Source organism: Leucoraja erinacea, chromosome 1, assembly GCF_028641065.1.
Source record: "Leucoraja erinacea ecotype New England chromosome 1, Leri_hhj_1, whole genome shotgun sequence".
In the NCBI taxonomy this organism is placed as follows: Eukaryota; Metazoa; Chordata; class Chondrichthyes; order Rajiformes; family Rajidae; genus Leucoraja; species Leucoraja erinaceus.
In genome coordinates this window covers 68,655,426-68,682,664 of record NC_073377.1, presented here as the reverse complement: position 1 = coordinate 68,682,664, position 27,239 = coordinate 68,655,426, and the positions used below count along the sequence as shown (strand labels likewise).

At 42.2% G+C, this 27,239-nt stretch overlaps 1 protein-coding gene across 4 annotated transcripts in view; it reads right to left on the bottom strand.

Annotated features, from left to right (window-relative positions):
* The window catches only part of LOC129697963 (gamma-aminobutyric acid receptor subunit alpha-2-like), a 201,182-nt gene that overhangs the window by 42,460 nt on the left and 131,483 nt on the right, over positions 1 to 27,239 (bottom strand). For all 4 annotated transcript variants that reach the window (XM_055636750.1, XM_055636740.1, XM_055636732.1 and 1 more), the window contains 3 exons: positions 19,977 to 20,197; positions 12,684 to 12,766; positions 287 to 430 (listed from right to left, as the gene is read on the bottom strand). In XM_055636750.1, coding sequence (XP_055492725.1) covers positions 287 to 430; positions 12,684 to 12,766; positions 19,977 to 20,197 — 448 coding nt within the window. The remainder of the gene's footprint in view (positions 1 to 286; positions 431 to 12,683; positions 12,767 to 19,976; positions 20,198 to 27,239) is intronic.

Below are 27,239 nucleotides of genomic sequence, written 5' to 3'. Positions count from 1 at the left end.
TAAAGAACACACAACCACAATAAAACTGTAACACAAACATCCACCACAGCAATCATCATTGTGGTGGAAGGCACAAAATTTGTCCAGTCCTCCTCCATTGCCCCCCCCCCGTGGACAGGACCAGAGTCCAGAGTCAGTCCAGGATCGGCTCTTCCTCATGCATTTCCCAAATGATAACTGAAGTTCCTAAACATGTTACGATGTTTAATACGATCATTTACATGACTTTTCAAGCAAAATATTTTGTGAATGTCAGTACTATTTTTCTACAATTCTATTTACAAACCTGTACTGGACCTGATAAGTTCTTCACCCACAGTTTGTCCGAGTAGGTCATACTGATTCAGGCGAGAACCATCTTCTGCAACCTCCACAGATTTAGCTGGTCCATAAGTCCAATTGTAATTCACCTCAAAACGGGTATATGCATCTGCAAATGCAATAAAGGTAGTTTGAATTGTGAGTACAGAGATTATTGCCTTTGGCTTAAGCACTACTCATCCCCAGAGTACATAGAGTCCACCAGGAGAAACAAAAGCAGAAAGCAGACATTTTTCTTCCTTCAATAAAACTGCTGGCAATGTGCCTGATTCTCAATAAAAGTGAGTCAATGCCTCAAAGGGTTTCTAAACACTCTCTAAATTAAGGGGCATCATTACAATTTTCAGATTAAAAATAGAAACAATGCACCAGAAATAGCTCTCATTGCAATTGCATTAAAAGACAGCTATGGTGGGTTCATGCAGTTATTTATGATTTAACGGTGCTGATATTCTTTCCTCAAGGATTATCCAGCTCTGCTGCACTTCCATTTGCCTAAGAAATATGATCAGGCATGATCAGAAAGACCAATACATGAGGACACTGCTTGCATTAAAATCATTAGGAAATAAATCGACAGGTATAACATCTGCAGTTTTAATTAGAGCTTTGACAATAGAGCCTTGAAATATTTCCCCTCTAAATGGCGTAATAACAATATTAAGGGATGGGAATGCAAAGATATTTAAAGAAAATTAGTGAAAGATATTTACTGCTCAATATTCTCTAAAATAAATTCTCCAGTCCTGATATTCCTCAAAGGTTCTCTGGGTCTCCTGCACTTCTACCTGTAGAAGTAGATTTCTTGGAGGTTCAACAGGTCTCTTGTTGGAGTTCCTGCAGCAGCATGGGAACATTTCTAACATAACTTTTGATACTTTATTTTTTCTTTTTTTTTGTGAAATTGTTCACGCATTCAAATTTTGTATCTATGTATATCCATTTGTCACTCTGCCTCAGCAATAAAGCACTGGTGTCTGGTACAGCAGAGTGAGAGCAGAGTAAAACTCATTTTAATAGATTTCAAATTAATTTCTTAACTCCACAGGAATAAAATGCTAATGTTTGCAGATGCTGTAAACATTAAATGAAAACAGTAAATGCTGGGAAGTGTCACCAGGTCCAATTTCAGAGCAACCACAAACAATATATCCATGTCTCTTAAAAAAAACCCTGCCATTTTATGATTTCCAAATTTATATTTCATATGTGTGGCCTGGCAGGACTGAAGTTCAGGGAATTTAATCTTCAGTGGAATTGAAACAGCAAAGGTAATTCTTGTAAAGCAAGGATATGTTACTGATGATTCAGCTTCTTTACTTTGCAAGTTAGCCAGTTGAAAGTCTGGAAGCTCAGAAGATTGAGCAAATCCAAAAATCATTTTACGTTAGGTAACATCATGGCCGATGCCCTCTGGGACAGTTGAGGAAAGCTGAAAACATCTGGGGCATTAATGTTGATTGGGAGGACACACACATCTGAGCTGCCTGTTGAAGCGAACGTACACGTCTGCATAGCCAGCACGCAACTGGATACATGCGTTAATCAGGCAAAACTCAGAATTTTGCAGTAGCCGATCACCCTTTTGCAAAAGTATACGCGGAAGAATGCTAAGATTTTCACGATGGTTCGGATAGAAACATAGCCTAAGATGTAGACATACATTGGAAAAAAAACTAGGTACTTCCTAAGAAGTGCAAAATAAATGGACTGTCAGACGTTTGCAGATAAGGAAACTGATGGAATAATTTTCTAAAGTGAAAATGTATTAGCACAGCTATCTGGAGAAAAATGAGAAGTGACTACCGTTTGTGTTATGTTGAGCAGCAGAGTGATTGATTTATTATCTTGTACACGTCAGCTCATGCTGCTTCTTATGCACAAGAAGCACGTCTCGTAAATAAAAAGCATTTTTGTGAACTGTAGTTTTATAATCAGATGGCTGCACACCGCCTCAGTGAGCTGTTACACTGAGAATATTTATGAACTTCTCTGCGTGATGGATCATTGGTGACGACAGTAATTATAAAACTGCATCATTCCAATTCCGCTGCCATCAAATAGTTCTAAATCCGACACAGGAGATGTCAGTGATGGGAAGTTGACAAACTCTTTCAAAATAATATGAGAAGCATAAATTATATTACAATAGTAACAGCTTGGTGATTTCCAATACATATTTAAACAATTTTGCCCTGAAAATATAGCTATCAAACTCAATCTTCATTTCTATTTCAGACTACACAAAGATACAGACAACAAGTGTGTTTTTGTTCTCTTTTTGTTGTGATTCATAGGATAAATCTAAAACAATTGACATTTGGTTCACTGTGACATTATTGTTCATCTCTTCAGACATTTGCAAGTAGCTTTCTCATACATCTGAAAATAATTGCACATGCAATGAAGTGAAATGCTCTATGCCACTGACCGCTATGCCAAGACAGATCAGTGTATCCAGAATCACAGTGGGTTCAGACATTTAGAATGCTGCTGGCTGGAATCCAGATCAGCATGGGGGTTAAGCATTCATATCTGGGGTTGTAGCAGATATGGTCTCAATTAATATTGCATTCCCTCTCCCGGAAGTAGAGGATAGGAAGGGCGCTGATCAGGAAAATTTCTTCCACAGAGTCAAACAAGAACCATGATCCTGACTTCAATCCCTCTCCAGAGATGATGGCTGCTTCCAAAACCAGCCATAACAATGACACGTTACTTTCTGAAGATGGTTCCCTGGACTGAAATGTTTTTAAAGAGGAATGTCATCATCACTTTGAACTTCTTAAATCCAACTATTCCAGAATGGGCTGGGTTATCAGCCACATTTAACATCACATTGTGTCAGAGATTCTCTCTCCAAAAAGAGTAGGAACATCACTACCTTCAACAGGAGGAACAAGGGCTTCCTGAAGGTTCAGGAAGTGATGAGTGCATCCAAGTGGCACTCTGGGCTCCACTTGAAATACAAAATGCGAGCACTTCCTGAACATCCAAATACCGACAATGTCATATACGCATAGACCTCCTGTGACAGGTTAATTCTGTTATCATTCACTGCGCTCTCAGCATTTTACATACAGGTGGGTATGGGACTCTTGAGGGCGAGAGCTATTCCTCCTATCCTCAGCTCCTCAACCAGACTGAATTATTATTCCGAAGGCAGAGTATAATTAACCCCATGAAATAATGTAGAATACAGTGGAGAGTTTCAGTGGGGTGGAAGATTGCAACCTTCACGTGGTCCACCCTGTTTCAACTAATGCAATCAACTCAACGTGCACAAACGGAAGATCAAATAGAACAAGTTGTCCAACAACTTTAGGCAGTGCATGCCACACGTTGAAAAAGAAGAAGAGAGTTTCAGTAGGATAGTCAAAGCTGAATCCCATTGTCTGGGTCACTTGGCCCATAGATGTCCTAAAACTGTACTGTCATCAGATGTATGTTACATATTGTAGACAGGTCAAGCCAAGGTCACAGACCTTATCCTCGATGCCCAGCAAGAGATGGACAAGAAGGAGAAGGAGAAGGAAGTGAGGAAGAAAGACCTAACAGTAATGATACTTTCTATCAGACCACATCTTACTGCCTTCAGATTCTTTTTGGGATCCCATGCTAAGAAATCAGCCAATTAAAGAATTATGATTTATTTTTAAATTTCTCATATATTGAAATATTTACATGAGAGAATTAAGTACATACCAAACTGCAGGCATGTTATTATAAAGTCCAACATGTCCAAAATCTATAATTTGCAGTCAGTCTTACAAAGTAATGATATCAATTTCCAATAGGACATAAAACAGTACAGCACAGGAACAAGTCCTTCAGCCAACAGTGTCTGTGTCAGACATGATGCCAAGACCAATTCTTATATGCACGTACATAATACATGTCCCACCATTCCCTGCATATCCATGTGCCTATCCAAAACTCTCTCAAATGCCACTTTTGTATCTGGCTCCATCACCACATCCACAGTACACTTCCGGCACTCACCACTATTTGTGTAAAAATACTTACTCAGTACCTTTAAACTTTCTCAATCTCAACTTAAAGCTACATAATGTTTGGGGCAAAGACCCATCATTTTTTATTTGCATCTGTACTCCAAAATCACATGTGGTTAAAGTGCACATTGTCAGATTTTAATAAAGGCCATTTTTATACATTTTGGTTTCAACCTTGTAGAAATTACAGCAGTGTTTATACATAGTTCCCCCATTTCAGGGCACCATAATGTTTGGACACAGCAATGTCATGTAAATGAAAGTAGTCTTGTTTAGTATTTTGTTGCATATCCTTTGCATGCAATGACTGCTTGAAGTCTGCAATTCATGGACATCACCAGTTGCTGCGTATCTTCTCTGGTGATGCTCTGCCAGGCCTGTATTGCAGCCATCTTTAGCTTATGCTTGTTTTGGTCCTAGTACCCTTCAGTTTTCTCTTCAGCATATAAAAGGCATGCTCACTTGGATTCAGATCAGGTGATTAACTTGGCCACTCAAGACATTGACAATTTTTTAGCTTTGAAAAACTCCTTTGTTGCTTTAGCAGTATGTTTGGGATCATGTTCGGGAACCGGTAGGCGGCGCGGCTCTGGCCAGCAGCGGCCTCTGCAGCCTGTCCGCGTTTTTATTATTTTTTGTCTGTGTTTTTATGTAGTTTTTGTTATTTTATGTTGGGGTGTGTGTGTGGGGGAAGGCGGGGGTGGGGTGGGGAGGGGGGGGGAAACTTTTTGAATCTCTCCCTGCACTGGAGACCCGACCTTTTCTCGTCGGGTCTCAGGTGTCGTTGAGGCCGCAACGAGGAGCGGCCTCCAACAGGAAGAAGCCGGGGACTCAGGTGTCGACTCACCGTTGCCGTCGCGGAGCTGGCCGAGTCCGGAGCGGGTGGAGCGGTGGAGGAGCGCTGCTGCTGCTGCTGTCGTTGCTGCTGCTGCTGCTGCTGCTGCTGCTGCTACCGGAGAGTCGGAGGCTCCAACGACGGGTCTGTGGACGGCGGCACCGGGAGCCCACGGCTCCCTGGAGGGAGACCGCTTCTCAGGGCTCCTGCAACGGCGACTTCTCCCGCCCGAGTTGCGGGGCCGAAGAGCTCCTGGAGCGGGGCCTGACACCACTGCCCCGCGCGGCTGGAATGGCCGCGGACTCTGCGAGCGCACACCGGGGGCTCTAACACCAAGACCCGGTGTGCGACCTCGCACCACCCGGCGTGGCTTTAATGGCCGCGGGACAATCGCCATCGCCAGCCGGGGGCTATGACTTTGACTCTGACATCGGGGGGGGGGGGAGAGTGCAGTGGAGAGATAAGTTTATTTGGCCTTCCATCACAGTTATGTGATGGATGTTTATGTTAAATGTAATTATTGTTGTGTCTGGGGTCTATTTGTATGTAATGTATGGCTGCAGAAACGGCATTTCGTTTGGACCTCCAGGGGTCCAAATGACAATTAAATTGACTCTGACTCTGATTGTCTTCGGTCGAATGAACCACCAGCCAACGAGTTTTGAGGAATTTGTCTGAACTTGAGCAGATAGGATGTGTCTATACACTTCAGAATTCATTATGCTACTACCATCAGCAGTTGTATCATCAATGAAGATAAGTGAGCCAGTACCTTCAGCAGCCATACATACCCAGGCCATAACAACCCCACCACCGTGTTTCACAGATGAGGTGGTATGCTTTGGATCTTGGGCAGTTCATTCTCTCCTTCATACTTGCTCTTGCCATCACTCTGATATAAGTTAATCTTTGTCTCATCTGTCCACAAGGCCTTTTTCCAGAACAGTGGTTGCTCTTTTAATTACTTCTTGGCAAATTGTAACCTGGCCACCCTATTTTAGCGGCAAACCAGTGGTTTGCATCTTGCAATGTAGCCTCTGTATTTCTGTTCATGAAGTCTTCTGCGGACAGTGGTCATTCACAAATCCACGCCTGACCTGAAGAGTCTTTCTGATCTGTTGGACAGGTGTTTGGGGATATTTATAAAGAAATAAAGACATTTATAATAGAGAGAATTCTTCTGTAATCAGCTCTGGAGGTCTTCCTTGGTCTGCCAGTCCCTTTGCGATTAATAAGCTCACAAGTGCTCTCTTTCTTCTTAATGATGTTCCAAACAGTTGATTTTGATAAGCCTAAGGTTTGGCTGATGTCTCTAACAGTTTTATTCTTGTTTTTCAGTCTCATAATGGCTTATTGTTTCCAAAGATGGAAAGACTGGAGGAAAGACTCGGTGCTGAGAGCTCTCTTGTACCTGCATTAAGGAGGCAATTAAACGCACCTGAGCAATTACAAATGCCTGTGAAGCCATGTGTCCCAAACATTATGGTGCCCTAAAATGGGGGACTGTGTATAAACACAGCTGTAATTTCTACATGGTGAAACCAAAATGTATAAAAAAGGGCTTTAATAAAATCTGTCAATGTGCACTTCATTCTATTACAAATCTCAAATTGTGGAGTACAGAGGCAAATAAATAAATGATGGGTCTCTGTCTCAAACATTATGGAGGGCACTGTATGCCCTCTAGTATTTGATTTTTCCATCCCAGGGGAAAGTTGCTGACTGTCTACTCTATCTGCCCTTCATCATTTTATCTCCTATCAGGTCTCCCCGCAACCTCCAGTGTTCCATAGAAAACAATACCAGTCTGTCCAACCTCACTTTCTAGCTAATACTCTCTCATGCAGACAGCAATCTAGTTTTCAAAATGTGGCCTAACCAAAGTCATATATAACTACAGTACATCAAGACTATATTCAATGAAGGCAAGCATACCATGGGCCTCCTATACCAAATATCACATGCCTTCTATGGTAAAATATGCATAGGAGTCTATTGATAGGCATTAAAGCAACAGTCCTTTGCATAGGAAAGGCATGATTAGGAGGTTTAGCAATGATCTTGTTCAAGAAAGGCTGGGAAAATCTGGGGAAGCCAAGGCTTCAACTTTGTTTCTGGAGACTGGAAGGGGCCAGCTAATATAAACAAAGATCATGCTTGCCAAGTGCTCATCTCACTGATTCCACTCAGAAAGCAGTACAGGAGCCTGACAGCCATGACTTCCAGTTCAAGCAGATTCATTCCAGCAGTCATCAGGCTCTTGAATCATATTGCACAACCCTAACAAAAAACCGTAGTCATTAACAATCTACAATGGACTTTGTTTTTGTTGCATTGTGTATTTCAGGTTTGCATTTTTATGGACTGGATACCTAGTATTACTGATTACTAATTTACTTAATTTTTGATCGTAGTATATTTGTTTGTTGTGCTATTGCGTTTAGGCGCCTTTAACGCTGCATCAAGTAAGAATTTCATGGTTCCATTCCCGGTGTGTATGAAATTAAACACACTTGACTCTTGACTCACAGCGCCAGAGATCCGGGATCAATCCTGACCTCAGGTCCTACCTGTATGGCGTTTGCACGTTCTCCCTGTGACCGCATGGGTTTCCTCCAGGTGCTTCAGTTTTTTTCTTCCCAAATCCCAAAGATGACGGTTCAGGAAGTTAAATGGCCACAGTAAATTGCACCTAGAGTGTCGGTAGTGGTAGAATCTGGGGGAATTGAGGGGGATGTGGGGAGAACAAAAAATGGGATTAATGTAGGATTAGTGTAAAAAGGTGCTTTATGGTTGATGTGGACACGCTGGGCCAAAGGACCTGTTTCCTTGCTGTAACTCTTTATGACTCTAACAAGGGAAACATTGCAGGAAACGACCAACCTGGTCCCCTTCTGGTCCTAGCACCTCATCCCTCGATTCACTCCAGGGGAAAGCCACATAAATCTTCAGGACATCTTTAAAGCAAATCTACATTCTTAGAGAAGGAAGGTGCCATTTTGACTGTGCCTTTCCAGCGTGCTCAGAAGAGCAGGTCAAAATTGAGACTTTTTTGGGCAGGTCAAAAAAGACCTGCCATAAGGCAACTTTCTTGCACAACAGTAAATGACTGCCTTCCCAACTGTAGGAAGTGAAAATCAGATCCTAAAACCAGACCACTACATGGCCAAAAGAGACAAGGAGGAGAAACAGATTTCCAGTTTCCTAAACTTTTCCCCTTTTAGATTTGGCAGTTGGAGACCTAACAGAGGTGAGAAGTTAATGTTCTTACAAAAGAACAGTTACATTGGGCTGGTCTCAAATTTGGTGACCTTTCATTGGCTGGGACATATGGAAAACTTACAGAACTGAATTTAAACTACTAAAAGGATTGGCAACCTCTGCTATACAGGGTGCTAGTTTAATCTTGATTGGATTAGGTTCCTAAACCCCAGTAAATCCAAAGGCTGAAAGGCCACTTTGCGGTGTCATAGAGTCATAGAGGACAAAAACAGATCATTCGGTCCACCAAATCCATGCCAACCATCAACCACCTATTTAAACTAATCCTACTTTTCTTCTCCCCATATTCACATCAACACTCCCACCCCACTTCACCCCCCCCCCCGCCCCCCGCAAATGCTCTCAGTCACTTATACAATTGGTGCATTTTATTTTATCGTGGCTATTTAACTACTCACCCACACATCTTTTGGATGTGGGAGGAAACTGGAGCACATGGAGGAAACCCACATGGTCACAGGGAAAACGTGCAAACTCCATTGAGAAAGCAGCAAAGGATAGCATCAAACCCGGGTTTCTGGTGTTGTGAGGAAGCAGTTTTACCAGCGGTGCCACTGTGTCATCCATCAAACAAGAAGTCCCAGTTCTTGTACTCAATGCCCTGCCAATGAAGGTAAGAGCTTTCTTAGGTTTTCAGCACCATATCATCAGGTATCTTCTATACTTTCCTCTGGGTTAGAAATTAGACCACCCACTAAACCATACCATACTTACCACACTGTCAGCCATCTTATGCACAGCTCCTGTTTCTTCTGGAATGTAAATCAGGTTTTAGATTTCAGACTTTATAGGTACAGCGTGGAAACAGGCCTTTGGGCCCACCGAGTGCACGTCTACCAGCGATCACCCTATATACTCGAATTATAATACACAATAAGGACAATTTACAGAAGCCAATTAACCTACAAACCTGTACGTCTTTGGAGTGTGGGAGGAACCTGGAGCACCCAGAGAAAACCCACATGGTCACAGGGAGAACCAACAATATCCATACAGACTGCACCCATAGTCAGGATCGAACCTGGGTCTCTGGCGCTGTAAGGCAACAACTCTACTGCTGCACCACTATGCCGCCCTAGGTCTGACAATCAGTTTGACTTCCAGGCCAAAAAGTACACAAGATCTATGCGGAATATAAAGAGAGTACGAATGAACTCAAGCAGGCGGTTAGAAGGGTCAAAATGGTTCACAAAATGGCATTGGTGTCAGATGAAAGAAAATCCCAATTTTTTAAATCCCTACATTAAAAACAAGAACCTGGGAGAAATAGGACTGCTCAATGATCAAGAAGGGAATTTGTGCTTGGAGTCTGGGGATGTAGACAAGGTTCTAAATGAGTAATTAGAATCCATTTTCACAAGGGGAAGGACATGGAGAATATTGAGATCAGTGTGGAGAATACCACAATGTAAGGCTTGTTTGAGATTAAGAAGGAGAGTGTTGGGACTCTAGAAGAGCATCAAGGTGGATAAATCCCCAGGATCTGATGGGATTTATCCCAGGTTATTGAGAGAGGCAAGAGAAGGGATAACAAAGATCTTTGCACCTTCTTCATCCACAGACGAGATTCCAGAGTATTGGAGAGCAGCTGTTGGTGTTCCTTTAAAGGCCGGAGAGCCTCATGACAGTGATAGGGAAACTATTGGAGAGGATTCTTCAGGATAGGATTTGCTGTCATACGGAAGAGAACGGGTTAATTAAGGACAGTTAGCATGGCTTCCTCCACGTGTGTTACTAACATGATCTTGATTTTTAAGGAGGTGATGAAGGTGTTCAATGAGGGGAAAGTGATGGATATTGTCTGTGTGGATTTTAGTAAGGCATTTGATGAAGTCCCCATGGTTAGCTGATCCAGAAGATTAGGATGCAAGGGATCAACATTCGTATGGATTTGGATAAAGACAGAGGGCTGTAGTGAAAAGACAATATTCAGGCTGGAAGTCTGTGTTCAGGTAAGGTCAACATGGATCTGTGCTGGGATCTCTGATGTTTGCAATATATATAAATTGGTTAGTAAGTTTCCAGATGACACCGAGATTTCTGCGATCGCAGACTGTGAAGAAGGTTGTCAAGGTGTACCACGGGATAAGATCATCTACCGAAATGGGCAGAGAAGTGGCAAATGCCGTTTAATCTGAGTAATTGTGTACTCTGTACAGACAGCATCCGTAGTCAGGATCGAACCCGGATCTCCGGCGCTGTGAGGTAGAAAATCTACCAGCTGTGCCACTATGCCACCCATACATAGTCAAATGTTCTACTAAATGCCATGTAGATAATATCCACTGCCCGACTCAGCGATCACAGTGAATGGTGGGTCTGGCTGGAAGGGCCGAATGGCCTACTCCTGCACCTATTGTCTATTGTCTATTGTCTCTCATCAATCATCTTCACCGTTACGAAGGGGAAATCATGCTTAATGAATCTTCTGGAATTTTTTGAGGATGCAATTAGGAAAATGGACAAGGGAGAGCCAGTGGATGCAGTGTACCTGGACTTTCAGAAAGCCTTTGATAAGGACCCACATAGGAGATTAGTGGGCAAAATTAGAGCACGTGGTGTTGGGTATAGGGTACTGACATGGATAGAAAATTGGTTGGCAGACAGGAAACAAAGAGTAGAGATTAACGGGTCCCTTTCAGAATGGCAGGCAGGGGTACCGGAAGGCTCGGTGCTGGGGTCACAGCTATTTACAATATGCATCAATTATTTAGATGATGGAAAAAAAGTAACATTAGCAAATTTGCAGATGACACAAAGCTGGGTGGCAGTGTGAACTGTGAGGAGGATGCTATGAGGATGCAGGGTGACTTGGACAGGTTGGGTGAGTGGGGAGATGCATGGCAGGTGTAGTTTAATGTTGATAAATGTGAGGTTATCCACTTTGGTGGCAAAAACAGGAAGGCAGATTATTATCTAAATGGTGTCAAATTGGGAAAAGGGGAAGTACAATGGGATCTGGGGGTCCTTGTTCATCAGTCAATGAAAGTAAGCATGCAGGTACATCAGGCAGTGAAGAAAGCTAATTACATGTTGGCCTTCATAACAAGAGGAGTTGAGTATAGGAGCAAAGTGGTCCTTCTGCAGTTGTACAGGGCCCTAGTGAAACCACATCTGAGGTATTGTGTGCAGTTTTGTCCTACAAATTTGAATTTTTGCTATTGAGGGAATGCAGCATAGGTTCACGAGGTTAATTCCCAAGATGGCGGTACTGTCAAGAATAGGGCGGCTGTAATTGTAACATTAGCAAATTTGCAGATGACACAAAGCTGGGTGGCAGTATGAACTGTGAGGAGGATGCTATGAGGATGCAGGGTGCCTTGGACAGGTTGGGTGAGTGGGCCATTCCTGCAATAGGTGCAGGAATGGCAGTATATTCCAGTATATTGTCTATTAACCATTTCTCTCTACTGATAGTGCCTGCCCTGCTGAGTATTCCATTATTTTCTGAGTTTATTTCAGAATTACAGCATCTGTAGTTTGTTTGTTTCTAAATTTAACTACCCTTATTTGCTGCAAAGATCAAATGCTGCAAATAAAAAGCATCTGGAGCACAATAAATGTTCTGGATATTAATGCTGTCAATTATAGGGATGCAAAAGCAAACCTTATACTGAGAACACTTTGGGATGGACTATAACTTTGTGTGATAATATTAATTAAATGACAGGCATGTTCACAGTCCATTTTCAGATCTTTCTCATTTAAAAAAAAATTCAGATTATGAAAATTATGATCAAATTATTAAATTAAATTTGATTAAATTATTCGAAATGCCGTGTACTTAAAATTACATTGCAAACCTTGCGGTATCGATATGACATTTTGTGCACTGTTGATTTCTGGTGATAGAATGGCAAGGTCAAGCAAGGTCTCAAGAAATCTGACATTATCAATGCACACTGGGAGAAGGAACACTGTTCACAGCCACAAGCCTGGAAAAGCCAGAGCACGAGTTGTGCAGCCATGGTCGAGGGTCACCAGAATGCCTAAGCTGCTCCTCTGGCCCAACCTCCCTCTGGTGAGTATGGGTGTAGTCACCAAAGAGAAGGTTCACTGTTCTTCTTCCAAACCACTGTCAAGCACCAGTGAATGAATGACTTTGTCGTTCCTCCTTTTATCTGCCAAAATTTCAGATGGTTTTTAATTCACGGAAGGCAACGGAATGTAACTGGAATGATAAAAGTTTCTAAATCAAACAAACCAGATTATCTACTAATCTTAATACTTACAGCTTCCAAATTTCAAGGGGCAAGCATGTGCATCCATTGGAAAATCCTCCAGATGCATTGGGCACTCAGCTTGAACAGTAAGCCTGTCAGAACATAGAGCAATTAACCACGCAAGAAACTACCACCGGAATAAATTGTTATTTCACCAGTAAATGCATTTATTTCAAAATTACACTGCATCATTTATAAATGTAGACACAAGGAACTGCCGATACAGGTTTATAATAAAAGACACAAAATGCGAGTGTTACTTAGCGGGTCAGGATGTATCTCTAAAGAATATGGATAAGCGATGTTTGGGGTCAAGAATTTTCTTCACACTGAAGAAGAATCCTAACCCCACACATCACCTATCACAGACCTCAAGAGGTGTAGCCTGACCTGCTGAATTACTCCAATTCTTTGTGTCATCATTTCAAAAGCATTTAGATTTCTTATTATTGGTTACACAAGAGAGACTACAGATGCTGGAATCTGGAGGTGAGAAACTCAGCATGTTAAGCAGTAACCAAGAAGGCAGAGGAATAGTCAATGTTTTAGGATGAGACCCTGCATGAGAAGGGATTCATTTTCCAAATGCAAAGTGTTGATATATTTTCAGACTGCAATATTCAAAAAAGGATTTTAGAAATACTGTTCAGAACTTGAAACATCTCAGTGGAAGAAGTAAGCGTGTTTCACGGGGCAGAAGGCCAAATAAACTTTTGATGGAAATGGGAAAAAAAAGCTCAAAGGCAACAAAACCAGCATTCTGCAGTGAACTGTATGATCAAGAATGCACTGACTGAAGGAGCGGTGGAAGCAGATTCCATAATGTTTCAGAGGATATTTGCATAAATACTTGAAAAGATAAAACATGTTGGATTGTGTAGTGAAAGTAATTGGAAATGAGTTGGGCTTGCTGGGACTCCCAGCTTACCTCCACCAATAAATGGATTTCATTTCATTCACAATTATTGCCAACCGATCAAGCAAAAATATCTCCTGAGACATTGGGGGGAGAGAGTAGCACACTGTGAATAAATGCACATAATTAACATTTTGAATGCATCCAGTGTGAAAGTTGTAGAGCTCATCCCTGTCCCTGTACGCTGAGGTTTAATATTCACTGTTCTGTGCCTCTGTTCCTTCACTACTTTGGGGATGTGTTCACATCAAGTAGAGTGCTTTCCATAATGTTTGGGACAAAGACCCATCATTTATTTATTTGCCTCTGTACTTCCCAATTTGAGATTTGTAATAGAAAAAAATCACATGTGGTTAAAGTGCACATTGTCAGATTTTATTAAAGGGTATTTTTATACATGTTGGTTTCCCCATGTAGAAATTACAGATGTGTTTATACATAGTCCCCCCATTTCAGGGCATCATAATGTTTGGGATACATGACTTCACAGGTGTATGTAGTTGCTCAGGTGTGTTTAAATGCCTCCTTAATGCAGGTACAAGAGAGCTCTCAGCACCTAGTCTTTCCGCCAGTCTTTCCATCACCTTTGGAAACTTTTATTGCAGTTTATCATCATGACGACCAAAGTTGCGCCAATGAGTTGCACAAAGAAGCAATTATGAGACTGAGAAACAAGAATAAAACTGTTAGAGACATCAGCCAAACCTTCGGCTTACCAAAATCAACTGTTTGGACCATAATTAAGAAGAAAGAGTGCACTGAATATAGACAATAGGTGCAGGAGTAGGCCATTCAGCCATTTGAGCCAGCACCACCATTCAATGATATAATGGATCATCATCAACAATCAGTACCCCATTCCTGCCTTCTCCTTACGTCCCCTGACTCCGCTATCTTTAAGAGCCCTATCTAGCTCTCTCTTGAATGTATCCAGATAACCAGCCTCACCGCCGAAAATTCCACACTCACACCTCTCTGAAAAAGTGTTTCCTCATCTCCATTGTAAATGGCTTACCCCTTATTCTTAAACTGTGGCCCTTGGTTCTGGACTCCACCAACATCAGGAAGATGTTTCCTGCCTCTAGCATGTCCAAACCCAAGTAGATTGCCTTCCATAATGTTTGAGATGTTTCAATAAGATCCCCTCTCATTCTTCTAAACGCCAGAGTATACAAACCCAACCAATCCATTCTCTCAGCATATGACAGTCCAACCATCCCGGGAATTAACCTTGTGAACCTACGCTGCACTCCCCCAATAGCAAGAATGTCCTTCCTCAAATTTGGAGACTAAAACTGCACACAATACTCCAGGTGTGGTCTCACTAGGGCCATGTACAACTGCAGTAGGCACTCTTTGCTCTTATACTCAACTCTTGTTATGAATTGGGGAGCTTACTAATCGCAGGCCAAGGAAGACCTCCACAGCTGATGACAGAGGTATTCTCTCTACACTAAAGAAAAATCCCCAAACACCTGTCTGACAGATCAGAAACGCACTTCAGGAGTGCTTCAAGGAGTGCGCCTCTTCAGGAGTAGCTTCAAGGAGTGCGCCTCTTCAGGAGTAGCTTCAAGGAGTGCTCCTCTTCAGGAGTAGCTTCAAGGTCGGAAGCGAGAGCAGCTACATTGAAGGAGTGCATGGATTGGTTAAAAGATAAGCTCTTGGGAGTTTTTTTCAGTGTTTCTTTTCAGTAGCGGTTGGTTTAAACAAAGGCAGAACCAGCCTAGAACACATAGCTTCAAGGTCAGAAGTGGGAGCAGCTGTTGAAGGAGTGTGGGGATTGGTTCCTCTGGCTGCTACAACTGTGGAAAGTGTGTCCAAGTTCAGCTCCTGAAGAAGCAGCTGGATGGCCTCAGGGCCATCCGGGAAAATTAGAGTTTCCTGGACAGGACCTACAGTGAGGTTGTCATGCCAAGGATACAGGAAGAGCAAAGGTGGGTGACTGGGAGAAAGGGGAGTAAACGTAGAGTGCAGGAGTCCCCAGTGGCTGTGCCAAATGAAAACAGGTACACCCATTTGGGAGCTGTCGGGGCAGACGACACTTCCAGTCCGAGCGGCGGACAGGCTCCAATCCTAGCGATGAGACTCGACTGGCAGGACCGATGTCAGGCAGAGCTATAGTGGTAGGTGACTGCATTGTCCGGGGAGCGGTCTGGAGATTCTGTGGCGGCAGGCAAGACACTCGAGGATGGTCTGTTGCCTTCCTGGAGACAGGTTTCAAGATATCACAAACCGACTTCAGAACATTCTCAAGAAGGAAGGTGAGCAGCCGGACGCAGTTGTGAACGTGGGTACAAACAACGCCGGGAAGAAGAGGAAGGAGGTTCTGCAATGCGAGTTTGGAAGAAATCGGAAAAGCAGGCCTTCTCGGGTGTTTATCTCTGGATTGCTTCCAGTACCTCATGCTAGTGAAGGCAGCAACAGGGAGATGGGGGATCTGAATATGTGGCTGGAGGGCTGGTGCAGGGAGCAAGGATTTAGATTTATAGACCACTGGGATATCTTCTGGGGTAGGAGTGACCTGCACAAAGGGATCGGCTTGCACCTTAACTGGAGGGGGACTCACGTTCTGCCAGGCTGGTTTGCTAGTGCTACACGTGTGGTTTTAACTAAATAGTTGGGGGGGGAGGAGTTAACAAATTGGGAGTATAATGGGCCTGTTTTTTGAGGTTGTAACTGGAAAAAGGGACAAGGGAGAGCCAGTGGATGTAGTGTACCTGGAATTTAGAAAGCATTTGATAAGGTCCCACATGGTAGATTAGTGGGCAAAATTAGAACACATTGTATTGGGGGTAGGGTACTGACATGGATAGAAAATTGGTTGGCAGACAGGAAGCAAAGAGAAGGGATAAACGCGTCCCTTTCAGAATGGCAGGCAATGACTAGTGGGGTACTGCAAAGCTCAGTGCTGGGACCGCAGCTATGTACAATATGCATTAATGATTTAGATAAGGGATTAAAAGTAACATTAGCATTTTTTTTATAGGTGACACAAAGCTGGGTGGCAGTGTGAATTGTGAGGAGGATGCTATGAGAATGCAGGAGAGGTTGGGTGAGTGTGCAGATGCATGGCAGATGCAGTTTAATGTGGATAAATATGAGGTTATCCACTTAGGTGGCAAAAACAGGAAGGCAGATTATTATCTGAATGGTGTCAAGTTGGGAAAAAAGGGAAGTACAACAAAATCTGGGGGTCCTCATTCATCATCACTGAAAGTAAGCATGCAGGTACAGCAGGCAGTGAAGAAAGCAAATGGCATGTTGGCCTTCATAAAAAGTCGAGTTGAGTGTAGGAGCAAAGAGGTCCTTCTGCATTTGTACAGGGCCCCAGTGATACCACACCAGGAGTATTGTGAGCAGTTTTGGTCTCCAAATTTGAGGAAGGACATGATTGCTATTGAGGGAGTGCAGCATAGGTTCACAAGGTTAATTCCTGAGATGACAGGACTGTCATATGTTGATAGAATGGAGCGGCTGGGCTTGTATATTCTGGAATTTAGAGGGGCGGGAGGGGATCTTATTGAAACATATGATATTAAGGGTTTGGACACGCTAGAGGCAAGAAACATGTTCCCGATGTTGGGGAGGTCCAGAACCAGGGGCCACAGTGGAGGCCAATTCTCTGGATGCTTTCAAGAGAGAGTTTGATAGAGCTTTTAAAGATATCAGGGGATATGGCGAGAAGGCAGGAATGTGGTACTGATTGTGGATGATCAGCCATGATCATATTGAATGGTGGTGCTGGCTCAAAGGGCTGAATGGCCTACTCCTGCACCTATGGTCTATTGAGTCAGGTGCGGATTTGTCAATGACCATTGCCGCAGAAGACTTCATGAACAGAAATATAGAGGCTACACTGCAAGATGCAAACCACTCGTTAGCCGCAAAAATAGGATGGCCAGGTTACAGTTTGCCAAGAAGTACTTAAAAGAGCAACCACAGTTCTGGAAAAAGGTCTTGTATATCAGTTGAGACAAAGATTAACAGAGTGATTATCAGGGTGATGGCAAAAGCAAAGTATGGAGGAGAGAAGGAACTGCCCAAGATCCAAAGCATACCACCTCATCAGTGAAACACGGTGGTGGGGGTGTTATGGCCTGGACATGTATGGCTGCTGAAGGTACCAGCTCACTTATCTTCAACTGTTGATGGTAGTAGTTTAATGAATTCAAGTCAAGTCAAGTCAAGTCAAGTTTATTTGTCCATACACATACGAGATGTGCAGTGAAATGAAAGTGGCAATGCTGAACAAACAACCAAACTAAACACAACATAACACATATTATTTACATAATAAATAATGAAAAACGTTGGTAGTAGTAGTCCTGGTGAGAAAGGCGTTTACATGAATGCCTCTGGTCCGTTCTACTGCATGGCAACGGACTGACCGTCGGCTGGAACTCTGTTGCAGGGGTGGAAGAGGTCTCTCATGGTGTATAGACACATCCTCTCTGTTTGTTTGTTTTTTATATTCTTCGGTTTGTTTTATGTGGGGGGAAGGGGGAGGGGATCGGGGGAAATTATTTTTCAAGTTCTTACCTTCCCGGAGATGTGACCAATTTTTGGATCACATTCTCCGGGCTCTGCGACCTACCATCGATGGAGCTGGAAGCCTCCTAAGACTGTCGTGAGCCCCACCGCGGGGCGCGGACTTGACATCGGAGCTGATCCCTTGCCTGGGATCGCTCCCACCACGACCACTGTGGTCTTTAACATCAAGAGCTTGCAGTCAGGAGAGGCTAGTCGGGAAGCTCCAACATCGCGAAGGTTCGACCAGACCCGACGCAAGGTTTGATCGCCGGCGTGGGGGAGCTGACATCCCCCGATGCGGGAGCTGATTGCTTGATGCAGAGGTCCCGAACGCCGCCGGCTACGGGAGTCAAGATCATCCCATCAACTGGGGCTCGAGGCTCACGACCGAGGAAGAACAAAAGGAAGAGACTTGAACTTTATTCCATCACAGTGAGGAATGTGTAGGAGTCACTGTGGTGGATGTTCATGTCAAAATGTGTTATTATGAGTGATCTGTTGCTTTTAATTGTATGACTGACCTGGCCAATGAAATTCCTCCTTTGTCCCAAACATTATGGAGGGCACTGTGAATGCTTGCATTGCATCATTAAGACATGGGTGGTGCTGTGGTGCAGCAGTAGAGTTGCTGCCATACAGCGCGTGCAGCGCAGGAGACCCGGGTTCAATCCTGACTATGGGTGTTGGCGGTACGGAGTTGTAGGTTCCCTCCATGACTGCGTGAGTTTTCTCCGATATCTTCGGTTTCCTTGCACACTCCAAAGACATACAGGTTGTAGGTTAATTGGCTTGGTGTATGTGGAAATTGTTCCTCGTGTGTGTAGGATAGTGTTAATGTGCGGGGCATCGTGGGTCAGTGCGGACTCGGTGGGCCGAAGGGCCAGTTTCCGCACTGCATCTCTAAACCCAAACAGACGAGAATCAGATCAGAGAAGGGAATCTGGGGGTCAAGCAGGTCTGGTGATGTTAGGCTAAAGAATGGTGACGAGGGGGGATAATGTTGGCGATAGGAGAGAGAGTTATAATGATAATTTCTTTGTTTTCCAAATCCCACATTTGAGTAAGTTAGTTATGTAGTTAGCCAAAGTATGGAATCGTAAGTCTTGTTGCCTTTTATTCATAGTCTATGAAATGTGCCATCAAGCAGGCCTATATGCATATGGGAAGGGTCAGCCAACAGTTTCAGGAACGGTTAAATTACTTCTATCTGGTCTTACTCAAAATGATGGATGATAGATTTTAACTGGAAATGTGCTCATGTTTCTTGTTTGCGATTCTGGGAATTCCTCAGTCCAGCATCTGGACCAATTTCTCAGATGCAGCTTAAAAGGATGAATAAAAAGGTAATTTGGACACGAGTATTTGATTCATAAGCTAATTTATATATTAGATGTGTTGCCATCTGGAAGATTCCCTTTGGAATGCAAAGGTCTTTGTAAACAAACATTAATGCAAAATTGAATTCTTCCTCCATCATTTACCTGCACGGTCACAGCAAAGCAACACCAAGATAATACATATTATTTGCATTTACGAACAGATTGTTTTCTTTGATATTTAGTTCTCAATATTAACATTAATTTCATGACAGGGCACATAGTATCAGTCTATCTTCATGCTGCCTCAAAAATACAATCACTATAATGAAGGACCACTTACTTATACCCTGGTCATTACCTCTTCTCCCCTTTCCCGTTGGGCAGAAGACACAAAAGCTTGAAATCATGTACCACTAGATTTAGGTTATTGCTGACATGAGACTACTGAACAGACCTGACATAATTTAAGGATGTAGTCCCAATCAATCGAAAAGTTGTAAGGATTATGGCTGCAATGTATAATATTGAATCCTTTACCTCATTGTATAAAGAAGAGTTCCATCATCTTGTATTCGGAGCAGTTTGTTTGGCATGGTCATGTTATGCGCCACCGATTTCTTGCCATTATAAAAGAATGTGTCTGGTGTCCATATCTTACTGGCCATCAGATTGTTCAATCGAAGAATGTTCATTGGACCCTTAAATCTAAGCCTTTCATCTTTCCATCTTTGTCGAAAGAATACATCAATTGTATATTCCTGTTAACAGCAATCAATTTATGGTCAAACAAAAGCAACAAAAATGGAGATCTTGTAAAACCAACACATATTGTGCAAAATCAAGATCAAATCAGCCAAGTTTTGTCTGCTTTCCCATGGTACCAATTTCCCTCTTGGGATAAATAAAGTTCTATCGTAGTATCATATCGTATGGTTAGAATCTAGTCTTCACAAGATATTGGAACAGTTCATTGTCAAAGTTAGGCTGTGCCACTTGGCTGAAAACAAAATGTCCAATGACACTGGCCTTTGATTTTATTTTCAGACTGCCACTAAAGGAAAAGAAGAAAAATTAATGCTCATAATTCAATCTTGTGAAATATTGGAATCCAGAAAATGCCTATTTCAGATTGTGAAGTGATGTTGGCAATCTGAAAAAAGACAGCTAACATCATCAATGGCCCACACCACCCTGACCACATTCTCATTTCACCCCTGTCATCGGGAAGAAGTAAAAAAAAGGAATCTGAAAATTGTCCAGGTTCAGGAACAGCTTCTTCCCAAAAATCTTCTGGCTCTTGAACACTACAAACACCAACTAAACTATAAACTACAAATTGTCTTGGTTGCAACTAGGGACTTCAGCCTTTTGTTTTGCACTAATATTATTTGTTTAATTTATTGAACATTTTTATTGTATATTGTGTTATCTACGAGTGCTATGATTACAGACCTAGTATGCTGCTGCCATTTGAAATTCATTGATCTGTTTTCAGTACCAGTTAAATTCTCTTGAAAATTGCAACAGTGCTGACATCAATTTTTCAAGGTAATATATTATGAGCAATCATGATCAACTGCAAAAGCTTTTATAGATATGTGAAGAGAAAAAGATTAGTTAAAACAAATGTAGGTCCCTTGCAATCAGAAACAGGTGAATTGATCATGGGGAACAAGGACATGGCAGACCAATTGAATAACTACTTTGGTTCTGTCTTCACTAAGGAAGACATAAATAATCTGCCGGAAATAGCAGGGGACCGGGGGTCAAATGAGATAGAGGAACTGAGTGAAATCCAGGTTAACCGGGATGTGGTGTTAGGTAAATTGAATGGATTAAAGGCTGATAAATCCCCAGGGCCAGATAGGCTGCATCCCAGAGTACTTAAGGAAGTAGCCCCAGAAATAGTGGCTGCATTAGTGATAATTTTTCAAAACTCTTTAGATTCTGGAGTAGTTCCTGAGGATTGGAGGATAGCTAATGTAACCACACTTTTTAAAAAGGGAGGGCGAGAGAAAACGGGGAATTACAGACCTGTCGGTAGTGGGGAAACTGCTAGAATCAGTTATTAAAGATGGGATAGCAGCACATTTGGAAAGTGGTGAAATCATTGGACAAAGTCAGCATGGATTTATGAAAGGTAAATTATGTCTGACGAATCTAATAGAATTTTTCGAGGATGTAATTAGTAGAGTGGATAAGGGAGAACCAGTGAATGTGTTATATCTGGACGTTCAGAAAGATTTCGACAAGGTCCCACATAAGAGATTAGTATACAAACTTAAAGCACACGGTATTGGAGGTTCAGTATTGATGTGGATAGAGAACTGGCTGGCAGACAGGAAGAAAAGATTAGGAGTAAATGGGTCCTTTTCACAATGGCAGGCAGTGACTAGTGGGGTACCGCAAGGCTCAGTGCTGGGACCCCAGCTATTTACGATACATATTAATGATTTGGACGAGGGAATTGAATGCAACATCTCCAAATTTGTGGATGACATGAAGCTGGGGGGCAGTGTTAGCTGTGTGGAGGATGCTAGGAGGCTGCAAGGTGACTTGGATAGGCTGGGTGAGTGGGCAAATGTATGGCAGATGCAGTATAATGTAGATAAATGTGAGGTTATCAACTTTGGTGACAAAAACAGGAAAGTAGACTATTATCTGAATGGTGGCAAATTAGGAAAGGGGGAGATGCAACGAGACCTGCGTGTCATGGTACACCAGTCATTAAAAGTAGGCATGCAGGTGCAGTAGGCAGTGAAGCAGGCAAATGGTATGTTAGCATTCATAACAAAAGGATTTGAGTATAGGAGCAGGGAGGTTCTGCTGCAGGTACAGGGTCTTGGTGAGACCCCACCTGGAGTATTGCGTACAGTTTTGGTCTCCTAATGTGAGGAAATACATTCTTGCCATAGAGGGAGTACAGAGAAGGTTCACCAGACTGATTCCTGGGATGTCAGGACTTTCATATGAAGAAAGACTGGACAGGTTTGTACTCATTAGAATTTAGAAGATTGAGGGGGGATCTTATAGAAACGTACAAAATTCTTAAGGGGTTGGACAGGCTAGATGCAGGAAGATTGTTCCCGATGTTGGGGAAGTCCAGAACAAGGGGTCACAATTTAAGGATAAGGGGGAAATCTTTTAGGACCGAGATGAGGAAAACATTTTTCACACAGAGAGTGGTGAATCTGTGGAATTCCCTGCCACAGAAGGTCGTTGAGGCCAGTTCATTGGCTATATTTAAGAGGGAGTTAGATGTGGCCCTTGTGGCTAAAGGGATCAGGGGGTATGGAGAAAAGGCAGGTACAGGATACTGAGTTGGATGATCAGCCATGATCATATTGAATGGCGGTGCAGGCTCGAAGGGCCGAATGGCCTACTCCTGCACCTATTTTCTATATTTCTATGTTTATTAAATTCACATAAGCAGGATAAAAATAAATGAATAGAATTTGTATATTGTATATTGATCTCTTATAACTCTGTTTCTCTGCTAGACAGCTAGACAACATTTCCATGCACATTCACCTTAAATTCTTGATATTGCGGTAGGATGACATAAGGTAACATTATAAGAATTTGCTCATTGTGTGAGCAGATTCACAAACATGAAACAGAGATACTGCTGTACACTATAAAATTGTAAGCCTGATTCCTTGTGCACCAAAATGAAGACTCAAAATTAACCAGTATGACAATAAACGATAGGTGCAGGAGTAGGCCATTTCGGTTCTTCGAGTATCGCCATTCAATGTGATGATGGCTGATCATCCCCAATCAGTACCCCGTTCCTGCCTTCTCCCCATATCCCCTGACTCCGCTATTTTTAAGAACCTTATCTAGTTCTCTCTTGAAAGCATCCAGAGAACCTGCCTCCACCGCCCTCTGAGGCAGAGAATTCCACAGGCTCACCACTCTTTGTGAGAAAAAGTGTTTCCTCGTCTCCGTTCTAAATGCCTTACTCCTTATTCTTAAACTGTGGCCCCTGGTTATGGACTCCCCCAACATCGGGAACATGTTTCCTGCCTCTAGTGTGCCCAAACCCTTAACAATGTTATATGTTTCAAAATGTGCACTGATATTATGTGTAGGAATGAACTGCAGATTCTGGTTTAAATCAAAGATAGAAACAAATGCTGGAATAATTCAGCAGGACAGGCAGCATCCATGGAGAGAAGGAATGGGTGACGTTTCAGGTCGAGTCCCTTATTCATACTTCAAGGGTTTCGACCCGAAACATCACCCATTCCTTCTCTCCAAAGATGCTGCCTGTCCCGCTGAGTTACCCCAGCATTTTGTGTCTATCTTGTGTACTGATATTAATTTATGTAATATATACCTGCTGATAAAATTATGACTTAACTTAGCAAAGATGGTCTCCGTTATGAAGAAAAATATTGACTAGGAAAGACAAATCGACAATGTTGTAAGATCTTATTCCCAGATGATGCTCTATGCATGACTGAGTAAAGCATGGAGGGTCTGAGGAGATCTCTTTAATTTCATGGCATCATTTGTATGACATACCCAGCCAAAAGGAGGCCGCATAATCTGGTAAAAAGGATAGGATGTTTCCTCCAACCCTTCCAACAGTCAAGCATCATAAAACTGTGTCATTGGTTGTCATTCTTGAATTGATATTGTATAATATTTTAACATTCTATTTGATTGAAACCTTATGGAGGTTATCAGCCTCAATCCCATAGGGAACAGAATGTTCCCGATGTTGGGGGTCCAGAACCAGGGGCCACAGTTTAAGAATAAGGGGTAGCTCATTTAGAACTAAAATGAGGAAAAACACTTTCACCCAGAGAGTTGTAAATTTTTGGAATTCTCTACCTCAGAAGGCAGTGGAAGCAGATTCACTGGATGCATTCAAAAGTGAGTTAGATAGATTTCTTAGGGCTAGCAGAATCAAGGGGTATGGGAAGAAGGCAGGAACGGGGTACTGATTGTGAATGATCAGCCATGATCACATTGAATGGCGATTCTGGCTCGAAGGGCTGAATGGCCTACTCCTGCACCTATTTTTCTATTTCTCTGCCTTCTTTGCCTTCATTGAGTTGGCTGGTAGAGCTAGTAATCTCTGCAGCATGTTGACAACATATTGGATCCATCTAATCCCAGTAGGCAGCTGGACACCATGTTATAGGAAAGATGTTGCACAGAGTAGTGAAGATTTATAGAGGTGTACAAAATCATGAGAGGAATAGATCGGGTAGATGCACAGTCTCTTGTCCAGAATAGGTGAATCAGGGACCAGAGGACATAGGTTCAAGGTGAAGGGGAAAAGATTTAATAGGAATCTGAGGGGTAACCTTTTCACACAAAGGGTGGTGGGTGTATGGAACAAGCTGCCAGAGGAGGTAGTTGAGGCAGCGACTATCCCAACGTTTAAGAAACAGTTAGACAGGTAAATTGATAGGACGGGTTTGGAGGAATATTGGCCAAACACAGGCAGGTGGGACTCATTTAGCTGGGTCATGTCGGCTGATGTGAGCAAGTTGGGCCGAAGGGCCTGTTTCCATGCTGTATCACTCTATGAGAGTGACAACATGTTAGGCTTCATATACAATTGAACTAAGGAGCAGCAGGCCCCCAGAACACTCATCTACAGGCCCACTGAAAGCTGCACCTTTAACATTCATTACCAGCTAACTAAGACTTAGTAAGGCAATTTCTTTAAGATGCAAAACTCATCTTTATTGGTCACTAATGTTTTTCTTTCCCGAAATAAATTTTGCATATGCATTGCACACGTAAAATATTTGGTTACATAAATATTTCAAATAAATAATCATTCTGCTTACATTGAATAATCCATTCTTGGTAGTAAAGAGAAGTACAATCAATAGTTATTTCTGGAGTTGCTCATTAGAAAAGGGCAAATGTATAATTCTGCTAATCAAGGATGACTGAATAAATTCATTATTAGATGTGTGACAATAAATGTCACAGAAAACCAATATGCTGAATCAAATTATATCTTTCTATAGTAACCATAGCAGTTTACATCAAATGGAGAATAGATTTTATAAAATGCAATTAAATCTGAAATATATTACTGTAATGAAGATGAGAATATGTAACATGTTTCTGCAACTTACCAAAAATATGCTGCCATTCCAGTACATCAAGGCACAGAGATAAATAATGTGCATAATAGTGTTAAATTCTATGTCCAGAACAATGGAACTAGAGAATTAATAAGCCATAAGAAAGCAAGTTCGTCCTGTTTACCTAAACTCTGGACCAACACTACCAAGAAGAAATGTCAGAATTGTTGGACAAAGATGATGCTTTGAAAATGAAGTGAATATTGAAATATAGAACAGAGATGCAGTTAGATTTTCCATTTATTGACCAGGCAGAAATCTAGAATTACAGATAGGCCAACTAGCAATGAAAACGACCCATTTTACAGTTATGAATAAAAAATAAATTTAAAAATGTTGGAATGAATGTGATAATCTATCAGAATATAGTAAAATAGTAAGATTAAACGAGAATTTACCAGTTCGAAGTTTAATCGCTATTTTATGAGGAGTAACGTTGAGGGATTACGTGAAGAACCCGCCAGGACGCATGCGTGTCATTCTTCAAAGCAGCGGTGTGAAATCACAGATAACAGTAATGACTGAATATAGTAAGATTAGAGAAGAGGATACCAGTTGAACTTTATGATCTAGGGTGGGAGCGGAGGGCACGTAATCCCTCAACGCTACTCCTCATAAAATAACGATCAAACTTCGAACTGGTAAGTTCTCGTTTAATCTTACTATTTTACTTCGGAGTCACGTGAGTGACTGCGTGAAGATTTCAAAGCTCTGTGATTTCATGCCGTGGAAACGAGTCCATGCATCACATCTGCCTTAATTGACTAAGGGAGGAATTGTGTTAACATATTTAAACATGAATCCGACATTGAAAATCCATGATAAATTTATTAACAACAAATTATAGCCCCTATTTCATGGGGTGAGATCATATTACAGAACTTAAAATTGATTCTGCAAAAGTTCCAGGTTTAACCACTGGTTTATGGTAGAATTGTTGGAACGTTTTTTTCCCTTGACCATCCTGCTGGCTCCAGGATTTGGTCCATCAGTACGTCCAACTCCATAGCTGCCGATGTAGCTGCAGCCCTGGTGGAATGAGATTTGAATATGTTAGTATCCACCCCAGCTGTTGTTAAAACCTGTTTCAGCCATCTGGAAATAGTTTGAACCAACACTTTTTTGTGGGGTTGCTTGTGGCTGATTAGTAGTGCCATCTCATTGCCTCTGATGTTTTTGGTGTTCTCCATATATAATAATAAATGTCTTATTATACAGAAACGATCATCTATAGGGTAAGTCCTAAATTCTATTTTGAGGCCTGATGATCCCGGTCTATTCTGTTTGACTAATTCGTGAATAAAGAAAAGTTATATTTCTTGATGAAGAAGTCATATTGTCCAGCCTTAACTTATGTAAAGACTGTACCCTTTGTGCTGTGACCAAAGCCATCAGCATGACTGTTTTATGCGTCAGTTTTTGCAGGGACAGAGCTGTTGCTGGAGACCAGTTCCTTAGCAACGTTAGGACAATACTCACATCCCATGGTTCTTGGGGGATTGATATTAAAAATTCCCCTCATAAGTTTGGTTACCAGGGGGTGAGTCCCAACAGAATGATGCTCTGATCCTCGCCATGCTGAAAGGGCACTTCTGGCGCAGTTAATGGCACTGTAACTGAGCCCCTCATCATAATGGAGGCCTGCCAGGAATTCCAGAACAGACATTATGTTCATTGAGCT